The sequence below is a fragment of the Glycine soja genome, chromosome 8, assembly GCF_004193775.1.
Source record: "Glycine soja cultivar W05 chromosome 8, ASM419377v2, whole genome shotgun sequence".
NCBI lineage: Eukaryota > Viridiplantae > Streptophyta > Magnoliopsida > Fabales > Fabaceae > Glycine > Glycine soja.
Window position 1 is genome coordinate 14,887,659 of NC_041009.1, and position 14,812 is coordinate 14,902,470.

General features: G+C 29.7%; 2 protein-coding genes across 7 annotated transcripts; one reads left to right on the forward strand and one right to left on the reverse strand.

The window, feature by feature from the left end:
* Positions 1 to 494: 494 nt before the first annotated feature.
* LOC114423936 (GATA transcription factor 26-like) lies at positions 495 to 8,845 on the reverse strand. The gene is made up of 3 exons (XM_028390840.1): positions 8,809 to 8,845; positions 2,918 to 3,202; positions 495 to 984 (listed from the first exon to the last, which is right to left on the reverse strand). Exons 1-3 carry the CDS (start codon positions 8,843 to 8,845, stop codon positions 731 to 733), a joined length of 576 nt encoding a protein of 191 aa, XP_028246641.1. The 3' UTR covers positions 495 to 730.
* Positions 8,846 to 10,526: 1,681 nt separating this feature from the next.
* Positions 10,527 to 14,616, forward strand: LOC114422233 (protein SUPPRESSOR OF GENE SILENCING 3-like). 6 transcript variants are annotated; one of them, XM_028388475.1, is made up of 6 exons: positions 10,527 to 10,583; positions 10,768 to 12,325; positions 12,511 to 12,805; positions 13,073 to 13,290; positions 13,706 to 13,857; positions 14,073 to 14,616. In XM_028388475.1, exons 2-6 carry the CDS (start codon positions 11,375 to 11,377, stop codon positions 14,290 to 14,292), a joined length of 1,836 nt encoding a protein of 611 aa, XP_028244276.1. In that variant the 5' UTR covers positions 10,527 to 10,583; positions 10,768 to 11,374; the 3' UTR covers positions 14,293 to 14,616. The 6 variants fall into 6 exon arrangements, with proteins under 6 accessions (XP_028244276.1, XP_028244278.1, XP_028244277.1 ...); XM_028388477.1 differs by having other exon boundaries at positions 10,530 to 10,583; positions 11,257 to 12,325; XM_028388476.1 differs by lacking the exon at positions 10,527 to 10,583 and having other exon boundaries at positions 10,590 to 10,952; positions 11,257 to 12,325.
* The last annotated feature ends 196 nt before the right edge of the window (positions 14,617 to 14,812 follow it).

A 14,812-nucleotide genomic window follows, 5' to 3' on the forward strand; every position in this document is an offset into this window, starting at 1 on the left:
TTTCAATATCAAGAAATCTTTTTTTATCAATTTAGTTCTTAGTTTCAATAAAAAAAAAAAAAAATACACACTCTCATTACATTTTTCGTCAACTTTTTTGTTGTTACAATCATCAGTGATAAGTACTCTCACAACCACTTCACAAATGCATTCTTAAACTAATCTTGACAAAATAGGAAAATTTTAAAGTGATTTATTTTAAAATTAATTTTTTTTAAAAATTTAAAACTAAAAACTAGTTATAATTTTGAAATTTTTGAAAATTACAAATAAAAATTGCCTCAAACAAACCCTAAGACGTTAATTTATATATTTCATGCATGCTTCTTATTTTTTTCAATGATCAGTGTGTCTATCAATTAGAACATTTCAAAACATCGTGTTGATTACATTAATCAAAATTTGTCAATTTTAGGAACAACTTATTCTCTGTAATGCAAAATATCCATATCAAACATATATATGGCTAAAAACTTTCAAACACTAGTTGCAACTTGGTAAGGCAATATAATTAATTGTCACAACAATCTATATCTGCGCATTACCATACACACTACATAAATATAACCGTTCTTGGTCCATAAACAAGTACTCCGAAAGATGTCACAAATTCATAATCATAACATGCACCGAAAGATGTCTTACATTTCTGCAATGCAAGCAAAGACTCAAATACTAATTGTGCAATTAAATCCAATGACAGGAAATGAAAACCTCGTTCGATGATCAATCAGGGTGCAGATGTGGATGATCCACATTTATCTGTAGAAGAAGCATCATCATCATTTGTCTTAAGAAGAATGGTTCCAAGTCCTATCTCATTTTCGGGTATGAAGTTCATCATGTTATCCACCAAAACACTCTCTTCTGGTTGTCTTTCACTTTTATACAACTTAACAAGCTGCTTTTGAAACTTCTCCATTGGTATCATACGCTTGTACACCATCGGTGACCGTTTCTTTGATGGGATCTTCTTCCCAAAATCTGTATATGTATTAACCCCATTCAAGCAAATTAACAAACTAGTTACCACCCGCAATGTAATGAATTAATTAGTAAATAAATTAATAAATATTACTCGCCATAGTTAATGCATGGTTGTAGCTTACAAATTTCTACTGAGAGGACAAAATATTCTCATGGATTCTAAGAGTTTGATTTTTGGAAATATATTATATATGTGACATAAATTTACATGAAAGAGTGTCTTAATTGAGACATAATTATTTTTTTAGTGTGTCTCCTTTGACGAGAGAATCATCTTACATAATACACATTTTTTATAACCATACCTTTAAAACCCGAAAGTGTTTTTAGTTTATATCATTTGCAAAAAAAAAACTGTGTGAAAGCAAATAACTTAAAAAGCTATATTAAAATCCATTCATCAAGCCTTAAATCTCCAGCTTCCATTTCTGTTTACAAATGTCTATTGTATTCATCCATAACACTATACTGAATTAACAATTTTCGTTTAAAAATGTCTATTTTATTCATCTTTAACACTAGAATGAATTAACAACATAAATCTCTCTCAATTTATTATTATTATATTATATTTATTATTATTATAATAATTAATTGCTTTGTTCAATATCCAATGTATTACTATGGAAAGTACAAAAATAACCTAGTTAATTTTGGAGACACATGTCCTAAAAAGAGGTTTTTTTGTCATATTCTATTTTTATTTCTTTTTCTATTATTTTTTTCAAATTTACACATTTTTTCTCCCTTTGGTCCCACCCGCTCCATCCTCCCCACTCGCCTTTTTTCTGGTGATGAGAGATAAATTAAAACCAAAAAAGAAAAAGATTACAGCCTAAGAAACTGCACTCTCCTAGCATCAGACAGAAGGTGATGTTTCAACTCGTTAGGAGGGCACTCCAATTCTAATAACGCACTACCAGAATTCAGACCCATTTTTGCCCGGAAATCAGCACAAACATTAATTTCCTTTCCTCAAAGTATGTTGGAGTTGAACATTCCAATCCTATGCCTATAGCCAACGCATAAGTTGAATCCGAGCAGCAAAGTACACGATTGTACTGCAATTAATCTCCATGCCATATGCAAACCGAACAACAAAGCTAAAAACTCAGCCTTTGTGTTATCTGCAACCCCAATATCTCCAATAAAGCCACGGATGCAATTGCCAAAGGAATCTCTAAGCAACCTACCAAACCTAGTTGGGCCTGGTTGCCCGAATCAGCTACCATCAACATGCATGTAACGAAACCTGATTTTCTTCTGCCAAAGGATTCAGCACTTTCTGATCAAACACATGCATGCTCATTCCTTTCCTTCCAAAGTAATCAACCCAAACTGGTCCATGCACGAATGTAACCAGTCAATCCACGTATCCTGCTGAGATGGTGGTTAAAGCGCTTCCAAATGCAACATTAATTCTCCACACCGCCTTTGCGTTTGCCACAAAGAAAAAGGATATGAGTTATGTCCTCAATATCCTGACCACACCATCGTTATCAAGAACGTGCCTACCTCGAAGAAATTAAGCTCCTAGTGGGTACAACTTGTATCCCCAATCAACGAGATGTGAGTTACAACGGGAATGACCCGTGCAAATGCATATAATATTGTTATTATTCTTTTTGCCATCTTGGAGAGCTTTATTAGCTACTTATGTTTATTTCAATGAAAATAATGTAATGAACATATGTATTTTGAACATGCATCACAACGGGAATGATCCGTGCAAATACCTTCTTAGTTTAGAGATGAAAAAAAGGTTACTTCTGACTTTAAACGAAAAATAATGTTATTTAAAGACATTAAAATCCGAGACTTTTTTTGTCTTTTATTTTCATCATTAATTTTTTTTTTCTAGCAGCATTACATGTGTATGGAATCATAAGTGATTATCAAGGATAGAAATAGGATGAAAATGATTACATACCTTGTGGTGATATATGATGGACATCTAAGGTTAACTTGTCGCTGTCACCATTAGTTGTAGATCTAGGCGAAACATGGTTTAAAAGTTGGTTGCCGGACTCAAGCTCAGGCTCAACATTGAGATTACTTCCTCCGCTATTTACATTTTTAAATTTCTTGTGGTGTGGCTGAGGATGGACATTCTTGGGAAGATAATTGTCAAGGTGTCCTCTTGTCTTGTATCTTGATCCACAAGCGTTACACAACACCGGTTTATCAGCTGGTCCATTAGGCCAAAGTGGAGTATCTGTTCAAATTATGATAACAAGAGATCTCAATTTGTCAATGGGAGAGAGGAAGAAAGAAATTGATCCACAATTGCCTAGTAACTTTGAAATTCCAAAACACACACACACACACTATATATATATATATATATATATATATATATATATATATATAAAAGTTAAACAAAAAATATTTAAATTAGATAAGCATGGACATTATTAATTCAGATTAAAAAATATAAATAAATTTTAAAAATTAAAAATTGGAGCAAAACTATTATTTATAAAAATTGAGAATTAAATGTCCCTATTTTAAACTAGAAGAACCAAAATGAGAGAAAGATAGATAAACTAAAGTTATATTTTAGTCCATTTAAAAATATAAATAATTTAAGAATATAAATAATCGAGATTTTAGAAGAAAAAGAGAGAATTTAATATACAATTTATTAAATAAATCTGGCATTAAGAAAGAATCTCAAAGTAAAAGAAAACTTTGAAAAAATCAATCATGTGTTAGATAATAGTAAAATTAATTATATGCCATAAATAATAATCAATGGTATAAAAACATTTATGGAGAAAACATTAAATGATACTAGTATACCATATGAAATAGAATTGAACAATTTTCATAATTTTTGTTCAAATAACAGCAAAACGGAAAGGTCAATATCATATGTATTGATCTTTATTTTACTAAAATGTGTATGTCCAAGATCTAATTTATGATGTTATTAATTTTAGTAAAAAAATGTTCTTTATTTTACTATTATATTTATTGTTTTATTAATTTGATAAGTCCTTAATTAAAATTAGAGATTTATTATCATGATAAAGATTATGATAATGAAAAATAAATCATTTATAATTTTAATATAAATTATTATTAATTGTAAGATTATTGTGAATAAGACTTCAATAATCAAGATAGATCAATATATATGTAATAATCTTTATTGAATACAGATTAATAGATCCCATTGATTAAATTATATATATATAGATGATGTACATGTAAATATCATAATTAAACTAACTTAATTGAGAATTCCTAATGGTTAATATTATCTTAATCTATCAATAGTAAGTTCTAAAAAATATCATAGTTTCCTTTGACTTGAGATTAACAAAATAATTAGTAAGTTATTTGTTAAATTTTAATTCCAGACACTTAATGGCTCAGGACACTAGTTGAATGGATATTGAATATAATTAAATACTTGTAGAATTAATGATGAATAAAAAAAGAATCATCAACTCTAGGTAATGAGTTTAAACTCTATGATAGAATTAAAACCTAGATTTGGACAATTGAATGAAAGAAGAAAAGAGTTTCTTAAGTTATTTATTGATTAAATATAATGTGTTAACTTATTAGAATTTGACTGTAATACCATACTCTAAAATTAACCTTGACTTGTAAATGATGGAAGAAAATATTACATTATTTTTCTATTGGTTATTGGTTCTTGAAGGTAAAAGAAGTTGCTTCATATTATCCGGACGTTAAGGAGTACTATACTAGACGCTTACTTTGATTAATAGATTAATTTACTATTTGTTTAATATTAAATTTACGGGGATCACACACAAACAAGTATTTCAATCTTTACAAAACAAAATAATTTATTTGATAATTAAATTAGAGAATTTAATTTAATCAAATAAATATTTTATTAGAATATTATTATATTTTTTATTAACACCAAGAATATAATTGATATAAACAAAGAGTATTATGTTATAAATGTGAAAGTTGTTCATAGAATAAGAATAAAATTTTATTGCTACACACGAGAAGGATAGAATGTGATTAGTTATTGTAAGTAGTCGAATGATTATTTGAGAATTATCTTTACCTTATATGAGGAAATTTCTTAAGATAAAAAGATATGAAATAATTTTTATTTTTAAATATAAATATAAAGAGATATGAATTTATTTTAAATAAAATTTCACCTTTTCGAAAATACCCAAATTCACATTTCTTTGACATTATAAACAGAAGTATCTAAGCATCTACCTAAACTCAATGTGTACCAGACACAAACTATAAAGTTTCAAGCCTAATTTTTAGACTTGAAAAGGTACAAAGAAAGTTTGCTCTTTAGAGTTTAGAGTTGATCACAGATATATTGATCTCGGTACGTGGATACATGTAGAGTCTTCATATTATTAAAAAAAAATTATTGTTTTAAGAATGCACATCCTGATACACAAATTTATTTTTCTCTATTTATTGTTATTATTATATATTTTGAATACAAAATATATCATAATTTTTCATTACAAATTGGAAACACTTTTAGGTACTATCAGTCTATACTTCTTTCTTTCAATTGAGAAAATGGTTTGAAATGAGATATGTAATAAAATCCAGAATTCCCCAACAACAACAGAAATAGAACTTACAACTAATTCTGCAATGCGAACATGGACCTTTCTTCTTCATGAGTGAATGCCTTTGTTCACCAATTAAAACAACAAATGAAAAGAAACATATGTTAGCAGAGGACTATCTTCATGGCCCAAAAATTGAAAAATATTAAAAGAATATTATAATACTAATATTTAATTAATAAGGTCCTCTTAATGTGACTTACATTGATACTAAATAGACTGGGGTAACAAAACAAACTAACATGTCATGTGGGCCAATTCTTTTTTGTGTTGATCAATAACAAGTAAAGGAAACGTAATCTTACAATAATTATTCATTTATAAAGTTATCTCATTTGACTTGAAGCACTATTCATTAATAACCATCCAATATTTTTCAACGTCCATGCAAGTTGCAAAGGCCTTTGCTTGTGTAACGTTGCATTGCTTCACACAACATTTAATAACTAAGGCAATGTGCTTTTCTTGCTCAAACTATTGATTAAGACAATATGTGTATTGATTCAAGTGGAATTGAATTTAAATTTCTTAAATAAGATATGAGATTTGAGTCTTGTGGATAAAAAATTATATCTGAAAGATCCTATTAAAGGTGATCAATCTGATTGTTTGACCGAGATTATTTATCAACAAAGCTAATGGATTATTCAAACCAATAACCTGAAGATTCCACCAAAAAAACAAATTCAAAAGTTAGATTAGAAATGTAATAATTGTTGATATTTATTAAGTTACATAAATATGAGGATATATGTCAAATCAATTCCCCTTATTTCTATAAGAAATCCTACCAAGAAACAATAAGACTTCAATGATATTTGAATTACTCCAAATCTAATCAAACATATTTTCTATTGCAAATTTTCTTGAAAAATAAATGGTATGATCAAAAGAGTAAAAGTACAAATTTGTAAGTAAAATAACTAATATGTTTATGGGATAAACTACGAAGGAATGAAAAATGAAAAGAGGAACAATAGAGACATACTTGTTACTTTGACAGAAAATAGTGTCACAAAGGAAGAATCTTGCTGAAGGATAAAGAGCCAAACAATCAAACGAATAAGGGAAATGAAGAGTGTTGTTATGCAATGATATTTAAGTAGTTATTAACGAAGAAAGAATGCATGAGACTGAGCCAGATCCACGTTAGTAAGAGTGGGGCAATTGCCCCACAAAGTAATTTTTTATTCATTTAAAATATGTTAAATAAATTGTTTGCCACCATAGAAAATAACAGTTGCCTCGTAAGATATATATTTTTTAAATGAATGTAGAAAGTTACAAGAGGTGAAATATAAAATAAATTGGATTTCTTATTACACAATAATGTATTTTGTGAAAATCATATGATATTTTTCTACAAAAATATTAGACTATTTTTTTTATTCAGCTGGAAAAAATTTATGGATTCACTACTTGGAAAGAGGAGTTATATTAGTAATAAGGGAATGTACTTTTAGCAATTATCCATCATTGGCTCACCAAAAGTGGATGAGTTGACCCACATTGACATTCCTAATCCATTTTACTTGGCCATGAGTTCACTTGCTAAGCATCCAAGAAAGTGCGTTGATAGGTTAGGTCATAAAAAATAGCGATGATAACAAAATAAAAAAGACATATAAATACAAGCATTTTTTAAAATATTTCTAATAAAATTTTGACAGTAAAAAAACATAACTACAAGCATTTTTTAAAATATTTCTAATAAAATTTTGACAGCAAAAAAACATAACTACATCACTAACATTTTGAAGTAATTTATCAATTCATCATTAACAAGAGAGTAATAGTTTAAAGGTTACATATGTTCTTAGTCCATGTAAATATGATAATATTTATTTTCAGTCTCTAAAAAATAAATTGTCTTCTTTTTAGTCTTGTGAAATTTGTGTCTAATCTCATTACTACATGTTTAGTTGATGCTTTAGGTATGGTTAAAATTAGGCTAAAATGTAACTTTATCCTCTTATTCTCTTAAATCTATGATTTTAGTCCTCCCATTTTTTAATTGAGACATTTCATCTCCACTTTTTAAAAGTTTACAATTTTAGTCCATCTTTTTTTAGTTGAGACATTTTTTACCTCACTTTAAAAAAAATCTACAATTTTAATCCTTGTGACAAATTTCAAACGTTGATTTGTGTACTCTGTAAATATTGATTGACATATGTTTGTTCATTATTCACATAACAAATGTTTTTTTAATTATTTAATTGCTAACAAGCTTAATTTATTTTAAAAAATACAAAGTCAACAAGTCTCAAATTAACCATGAAAACTAAAATTATAGATTATTGTTAGGAAGGAAGGTTGGTATTATCAAGGATGTAGGCAATGCAACAAAAAAAATGATGATGATGGACCATTCAAATGCCACTACGGGGCATACCATGAAAAATTTGTTGTAAGGTTGTACCATTATTTTTTTGTACCATTTTTGGCTTAACCTTTTTATACAACAAAAATGACGCTGATGGACCATTCAAATAAAAATGATCTGATGGACCATTCAAATGCCACTGCAAGGCATACCATGAAAAATTTGTTGCAAGGTTACCATTATTTTTTCGTACCGCTTTTGGCTTAACCTTTTTATACAGTTAATTTCATTAAATCTGTTGTGCTTTTTAAAAATTTAATAGGTACAAATTGAATATTAAGGTACTTTATGGACAAGACACTGCAAATATAATTTTTTGGGATCATGAATGCACTGAAATCATCAGTCAATCAGCTCAGGAACTAAGGGATTTAATTATTCAAGTAATTACATGCTCATTTATATAGTGGTCATTTGTTTTTTAAATTTACTTATAACAATGTGTCATTGTGTTTCTCTTAGGGTGGAGAAGATCATCCCAAGAGTTGTCTATCTGATTTGGAAGTATTTTTCGTCCATAATATCATTGGCTATCTATCATATATTTATACATACAAAAGCGAAAATTTGGGTTAATTTTGTTGCTATTTTAAATTAGTAGTTAATATTTTATTCTATTATAGAGATTCAAAGTTAGCTTCAACATATGCTACACAACTAAAAATCAAGGGCCATAGCATCTTATAACAACCATATATCACCTGCAACATTATCTTAAGACTTAAAGTCTTTTTTTGTTACCTAGGGATCAAAGTTGTTATTGACAAATTGCAAACACAACATTTGATTTTGAAGGAAATAAAGGAAGTTTAAAATTATTGTTGTTGATGCATTCACCTTTGGAATGATCATTCATGATCTTCATAGCATACATGTCAACAAGTAATTTCAATTTCAAAATAACATTTGAAATGTCATTTTGAGGCTATTTTAACTTTCTTTTTAGTTTTTTTGCTCACAGTTATTTTCATTAAACAAAATTTGTGCAGGGGATTCATGAGTATAATAGTCACTAACGTCCATCAATATAATTGTGCATTTAGTGATTATTTTTGTCTTTACAACTAAGAAGTTTTGGATATAATATTCATCAATCACCACCTCCATATTAACTAAAAGGCTTGAGAATTTTATTAAGCATAGATTAAGAGTAATTAGACTAATCAGGATCTTCTAAATTGATCTCAACATTTTTTTAATGTATTTTTTATATTATTTCATTATGTTACAAGTGATTCATTTTTTCTCATATAATTTATTATTCATTTTTATATCAATTATTTTCACACAATTTTTTTTTTCAAACATGCCTATATATAATCAACGCGACCCATGCGTATGCACACATTATCAACTAGTTATATCTAAATGAATTTCAATAATTTCTAAAAAATATGAATTGTTAAAAATAACTTTATATTAAAAATTAAATTATTCACTATAAATTCAAATTTTAATTTATATATTATATTTATTTATTTATTATAATTTCTACTATATAAAAACAAATATTTATCATACGCAAATACACAAACTGTGAGTAGTGCCCATTTTTGGAGCCACTCTTAACCGAATATGGTGGAAGCAGGAGTAGATTTGGAGAAAGACAAGAGTTTATGTTTAATTAATTTTTAAATAGAAAATATAAAAAATAAATTGAAAATGTCATAAAAATACTAAGTTATTTAAATATAATAGAATTTTTTTACACGTAAAATAAAAAGATAAAACTGATCAAACATATAAAGTACAAATCAAGTAAATATTATTTAGATGTTTCTATTAAACATTTTAATAATAAAATTAAATTTATTAAATTTTCAAAATATTATATTACAATAAACAATTATATAAACTATTTAAACAATGCTATTAGATTTTTAAAAATATTTATGTTGTTTATTATAATTTTGTTATTTTATTTTTTAATTTAATTGTTTCTAAAGATATTGTTTAAAAGATTTAAAATATGATATACGTAATAATTTATATATTTAATGAAAATGAATAATAATAATATTTTTATGTTATTAAAGTTTATTTAATGTAAAATAAATTTTGTATTAAATTTTTAGATTTCTTTTTCAGCTAAAAAAGAATTTATTCTAATTTAACAAATTAGGAAGTTAAATAAATATAATTATCAATGATTTATTTAAAAAAAACATGATCTTTTCCTAATAAATAAAAATCTTAAAAGCGTTACTATCTTTTAAAGAATATAAAAGGTTTAGTTCCAGTAACACACTTTTTCAAATATATTATCTCTAATTAATTAGTTAAAATTTGAAAACCCTAAAATTTGAAAAAAGGGCATCAAACATGACACGAAACTCACCAATTTTTAATTAACCAATAATATATTTAAAGAAGTGTATCAGGAGTATATTAATAATATTTCTCATAAAACTTTACTATCTTTAAAGAATAACACTCTCATTTAGTTTTCATAATAAAAATAAACACTCATTTAAAATTAAAACAGTAAAACACACTCCCTTAAGAGTAATTGTTAGAGAGTCTCTCACGGGTACCGTGTGGGACTTTTTATTGTGTGATTATGATACACATACACATTACACGCTAGACTCTGGACCATCATCTGCTATCGGGTATGGCTGCTGCTACTGCATTCTCTCTCCAATTCCATGGATTTTTGTTTTTTTAAATTCTTATTGCTTCTTTCACATGCAAAACTCTTAATAGTACAATTGCCTTATGAATGCGTTATTGCTATGCTGTTATAAACCAATGCTTTGTTCTGTTGCTCCTTCTGCTGTTTTCTTTTGTTGGCAGGGGTAAGTAGATTCTTTTCATGAATTCTCAATGCATGTACCCGATATTTGCTCTTTCTCAGATAACTCTGTTCCTCGATTGCTCCTTTGTTGGGGCTGAAAAAAGAGGAACACAACGATTGTTTGTGTAGTTAATCAACCAAATGAGAAAAAAGAGGAACACAACGATTGAGAATTAAGGGATAGGTAATCAATCAAACTTGTTCTTGACTCTGTGCTATTTCCATCACAGTTGCTGGAAAGGTTTTCACTTTATCATTGAATTGATCCAATGCTCTGGCTCTCGGTTTATGAATTAATTAAACTGTTTTCATTGACATGAATTGGAACTTTTGGACTGTTTCTTATGACAATTTTCAAACTTTATATATAAATTAGCTTGGGTAAGGATTGTTGTTTATGAAACCAATTCCTTTGGAACTTCTGATGCTAGATGTATTTTTTTAATTAAGCCATCCATTTGCTTGTTTATTGTTTCCCTGATTCCCAGAGGCTTCAATATTTTGACCACTGGAAGCTGTTTTGTTGCCTTTGTATGAGGTGTCATTGATAATTATGCTTCGAAGTGACAGTATCAACTCCCTGAGATAGGTGGTGAAAATTGAATTATGGCTGATGATGGTGCTGATCCATTTCCGAAGTTGACAAGTGTGTATAGAGTGTCTGGTTCCAAAAACAATAAGCTGAGCTGGAATGTAGCCAATTCTCAGCAAAGTGTTGACTCCAGTGTAAACAACTCAAGGCAGTTACAGAGCATTTCTGATGGCAGTGCTTCAAGATCCTGGTTTTCTCAAAATTCTAGACCAAATGCATGGGAAGTTCCAAGTGTGATTCAGAAGCTGAGGCTGGGGAAGCGGGGTAATGACGGATTGACTAACAACAGTAACCTACAGGACAAAAGTAATTCTCCAGATGCTCTGGCTTTGACGGGAAGTGGAATTTTGAATGACAGCAAGTTGCCTCCTGAGTCAGCAATATCTCCAACATCAGAGACATGTTTAAATTCATCTGTTGATGTTGTTGATACAACTACATCCAAGGATTTAAAAAATGTTGAATGCAAGGATGAGAGAATCCCAGAACCCCATTGTGAAGACAATGGATCTGATATTGTTTTTGATAGTGATGACGATTGTTTTTTAGACAACATTGACTTGGATACCGGGGAGAGAAGCCATGAACAGTGCAAAAAGAGCAAGTGGCTCAGGAATTTCTTTGATAAATTAAATGCACTCACCAATGAGGAGATAAGTTCATTAGACAGGCAGTGGCATTGCCCAGCATGCCAAGGGGGTTCTGGTGCTATTGATTGGTACAAAGGGTTGCAGCCCCTTTTGGATCATTCCAGAACAATACAAACAACGAGGGCAAGACTGCACCGGATGTTTGCTGAAACTTTGGAGGAAGAGTGTTTCAGGAGAAGAGCTCCATTAACAACGGTTGGCGAAGTCCACAATATATGGGAGGGTCTTGATAAGAAAGTCAAGGATCATGAAATAGTTTGGCCCCCAATGGTTATTATCATGAATACAAGATATGAGCAGGACGAAAGTAATAAGGTACAATAATATTGTCTTATTTTCTAGTTTGGATATGATGTGTTAAATCAAATATGCAGCTACTTGCTGATGTTCTCTCTGTGTGTGTGGGTGTGTGTATGTGTTAAATCAAGTATGAAGCTACTTGCTGAATTTCTTTTATGTTATATGCATGTGTAGTTTCACCTCATTGAATTCAATTGTAGTGGAATGGAATGGGGAACCAAGAACTCGTCGATTGCTTCAGTGACTATGCTGCATTGAAGGCTCGACACTCGTATGGTCCACAAGGGCACCGAGGGATGAGTGCTTTAATTTTTGAGGAAACCACGGCAGGTTATCTAGAAGCTGTGCGGCTGCACAAGCATTTTAAAGAGCAAGGAAGAGATAGGGAAGCTTGGGATTGCTGTCAAAATCCATTTCTCCCAGGTGGGAAGCGCCAACTTTATGGTTACTTGGCTTCTAAAGAAGATTTGGATATTTTCAACAAACACTCCGGAGGTAATTTTTTCCTCTCTCTTAATCAGTTTTGTATTTATTGTATGTCAGCCCTGTACAGTTGTTACTTGATTGAAATAATTGATGATGAACTTGAATATGGCAACTCTACATTTCTTAAGAGTTTGGTAATCTAGTAATTCTTAGTTGGCATATTTTTTTTTTCTGTCTCTAAGAGAGGGAACTAAGTGTTATTTTTGTGTTTCTTCTCTTTTTTGGCAATCGTTTAATATTTTAAATGAATGCTGCTGATACATCTACATTCTTTAGGAAAGACAAAACTGAAGTTTGAAATGAGATCATATCAAGAGATGGTTGAGAGAAAGATAAAACATATTAATGATGATAGTCGGAAGCTTGACTATTATAAGAGCATGGTAGCCAAAGAACAAATCAAATCACAAGTCGGTGCAGACTCTTTATGTAAATCAAGTGAGAAGTTAAGCATGACAACTGAAAAAAACCGTGTTGACCAACAGGACAAGGAGGTAAGGTTATGAGGATGAAATTAAATTAATGTTATTCTTGTTGGGCTCATTGGGTTTCGCAAGAAGAAGCTCTGATTGTTATCATATAATTGAGAGCCTTTATGCATAAAATTGGTTATAATGCTTTATGTTTTGAGGGTAATCATATATGCTGGTGAATGGTGGCTGTCTTTATGAAAATATGATATTTACGAGAAACCAAACCGATAAGATAAGGCTATTTTTCTTATTCTTACAACTTCATTTATTTGTTCCTGTTTTTCTCACTTCCATTTTTTTGGTGTCTGCTCAAGCCTTTATTGCTGTACAACTTTTTTAGTGTGATCTTTTCTGGGGAGGAATTTTATAAATTTGTCTTTCTTGATTCTGGTTGTAGCTTTCTGAATGATGATCATTTTGAAATACTGTTTTCTAGATGGATGCACTAGAAAAAAATTTCCAGAGCCAAATCCAAGACATTCAACAAGCCATAGCTGCAAAGGAGGATAAGTTTGTGAAATTACAGCTGCAGGCAATGCAAGAAAAAGTGAAAGAGTCCTGCAAAGAATCTTCTGAGAAAGAGGACAAGTACACCTAATATTTCCTAATTGTGCATTATTCCAATTTCCAAGGATGTTTCATATTATCATTCTTTTACTACATATATATCTTAGCTTTCTTTTGCCATTTTGGTAAAATACTCAACTAAGTGATTAGCAAGCAATATTCTAATCTATCTTCTTTCTGAAGCAAAATTCTCTTTTGCGTTCGGCATTTTCTAATATATCATCTTCTATCAACAGGGTGGAAAATATCTCTAGTTTCCTGAAGCCTCAAGACAAGGAGATGAAGCAATTCGAGGCAGAGAGAGAGAAAATTAAAAAAATTCATGAAGAGAAAAAGTTGGCTCTGAAGAAGAAGCAGTGGCAAGAGCAGGTTGAACTTGAGAAGGAGTTAGAGAATGAACTGACGCAGCTCATGGACAAGTACAATTGCAACCAATCTCAAGAAAAAAACTGTTAGAAATGAATGACAGCTAGGTAACATTATTAAGGAAAACATACACAGAAATGGTAAAAGCCAAAAGCATTCATAGGCATACATATCAGGCAGAGTACATGATTATGTGTTCTTTCTGCCACATTTTATTTTCCATAAATTAATACTTTTTTCTTTTGGTTTACCCTTGCATTTTTTATTTTGAAAGTTGAAAAGTGAGAGTTAACAAGCCCCACCGGCACCGAAATTCTGGTCCCATTTTCATTGATACTTGATATAGTTTTGCTCATTATATCTGTAGCGTGCTTTGCTTGCAAATGGTTTCGAATATAAGTAATTTTCTGTTGATTGAAGTTACTGTTGGGAATTTTGGATGCATAGTTTGAAATAGAATTAGTCTGAGACTCATACCGACTAATAGCAAAGTTGTTAACAACGGGATTTTATCTTACATTGGAAAGGGAAGTAAAAATTGAAAATGCTAGTAAATTGAATGTAGGATTTTGCGAAATTCAAAATGCATATTCACAATCCATATTCCATA

Coding starts and splice junctions, on each gene's coding strand:
- LOC114423936 (XM_028390840.1), bottom strand. CDS start 8,845: ATGTATGCTATGAAGATCATGAATGATCATTCCAAAG. Junction 3,203..8,808: donor CATGAATGATCATTCCAAAG/GTGAATGCATCA, acceptor TAATTTGAACAG/ATACTCCACTTTGGCCTAAT. Junction 985..2,917: donor CCATCATATATCACCACAAG/GTATGTAATCAT, acceptor ATACATATACAG/ATTTTGGGAAGAAGATCCCA.
- LOC114422233 (XM_028388475.1), top strand. CDS start 11,375: ATGGCTGATGATGGTGCTGATCCATTTCCGAAGTTGACAAGTGTGTAT. Junction 12,326..12,510: donor AGCAGGACGAAAGTAATAAG/GTACAATAATAT, acceptor ATTCAATTGTAG/TGGAATGGAATGGGGAACCA. Junction 13,858..14,072: donor TCTTCTGAGAAAGAGGACAA/GTACACCTAATA, acceptor TTCTATCAACAG/GGTGGAAAATATCTCTAGTT.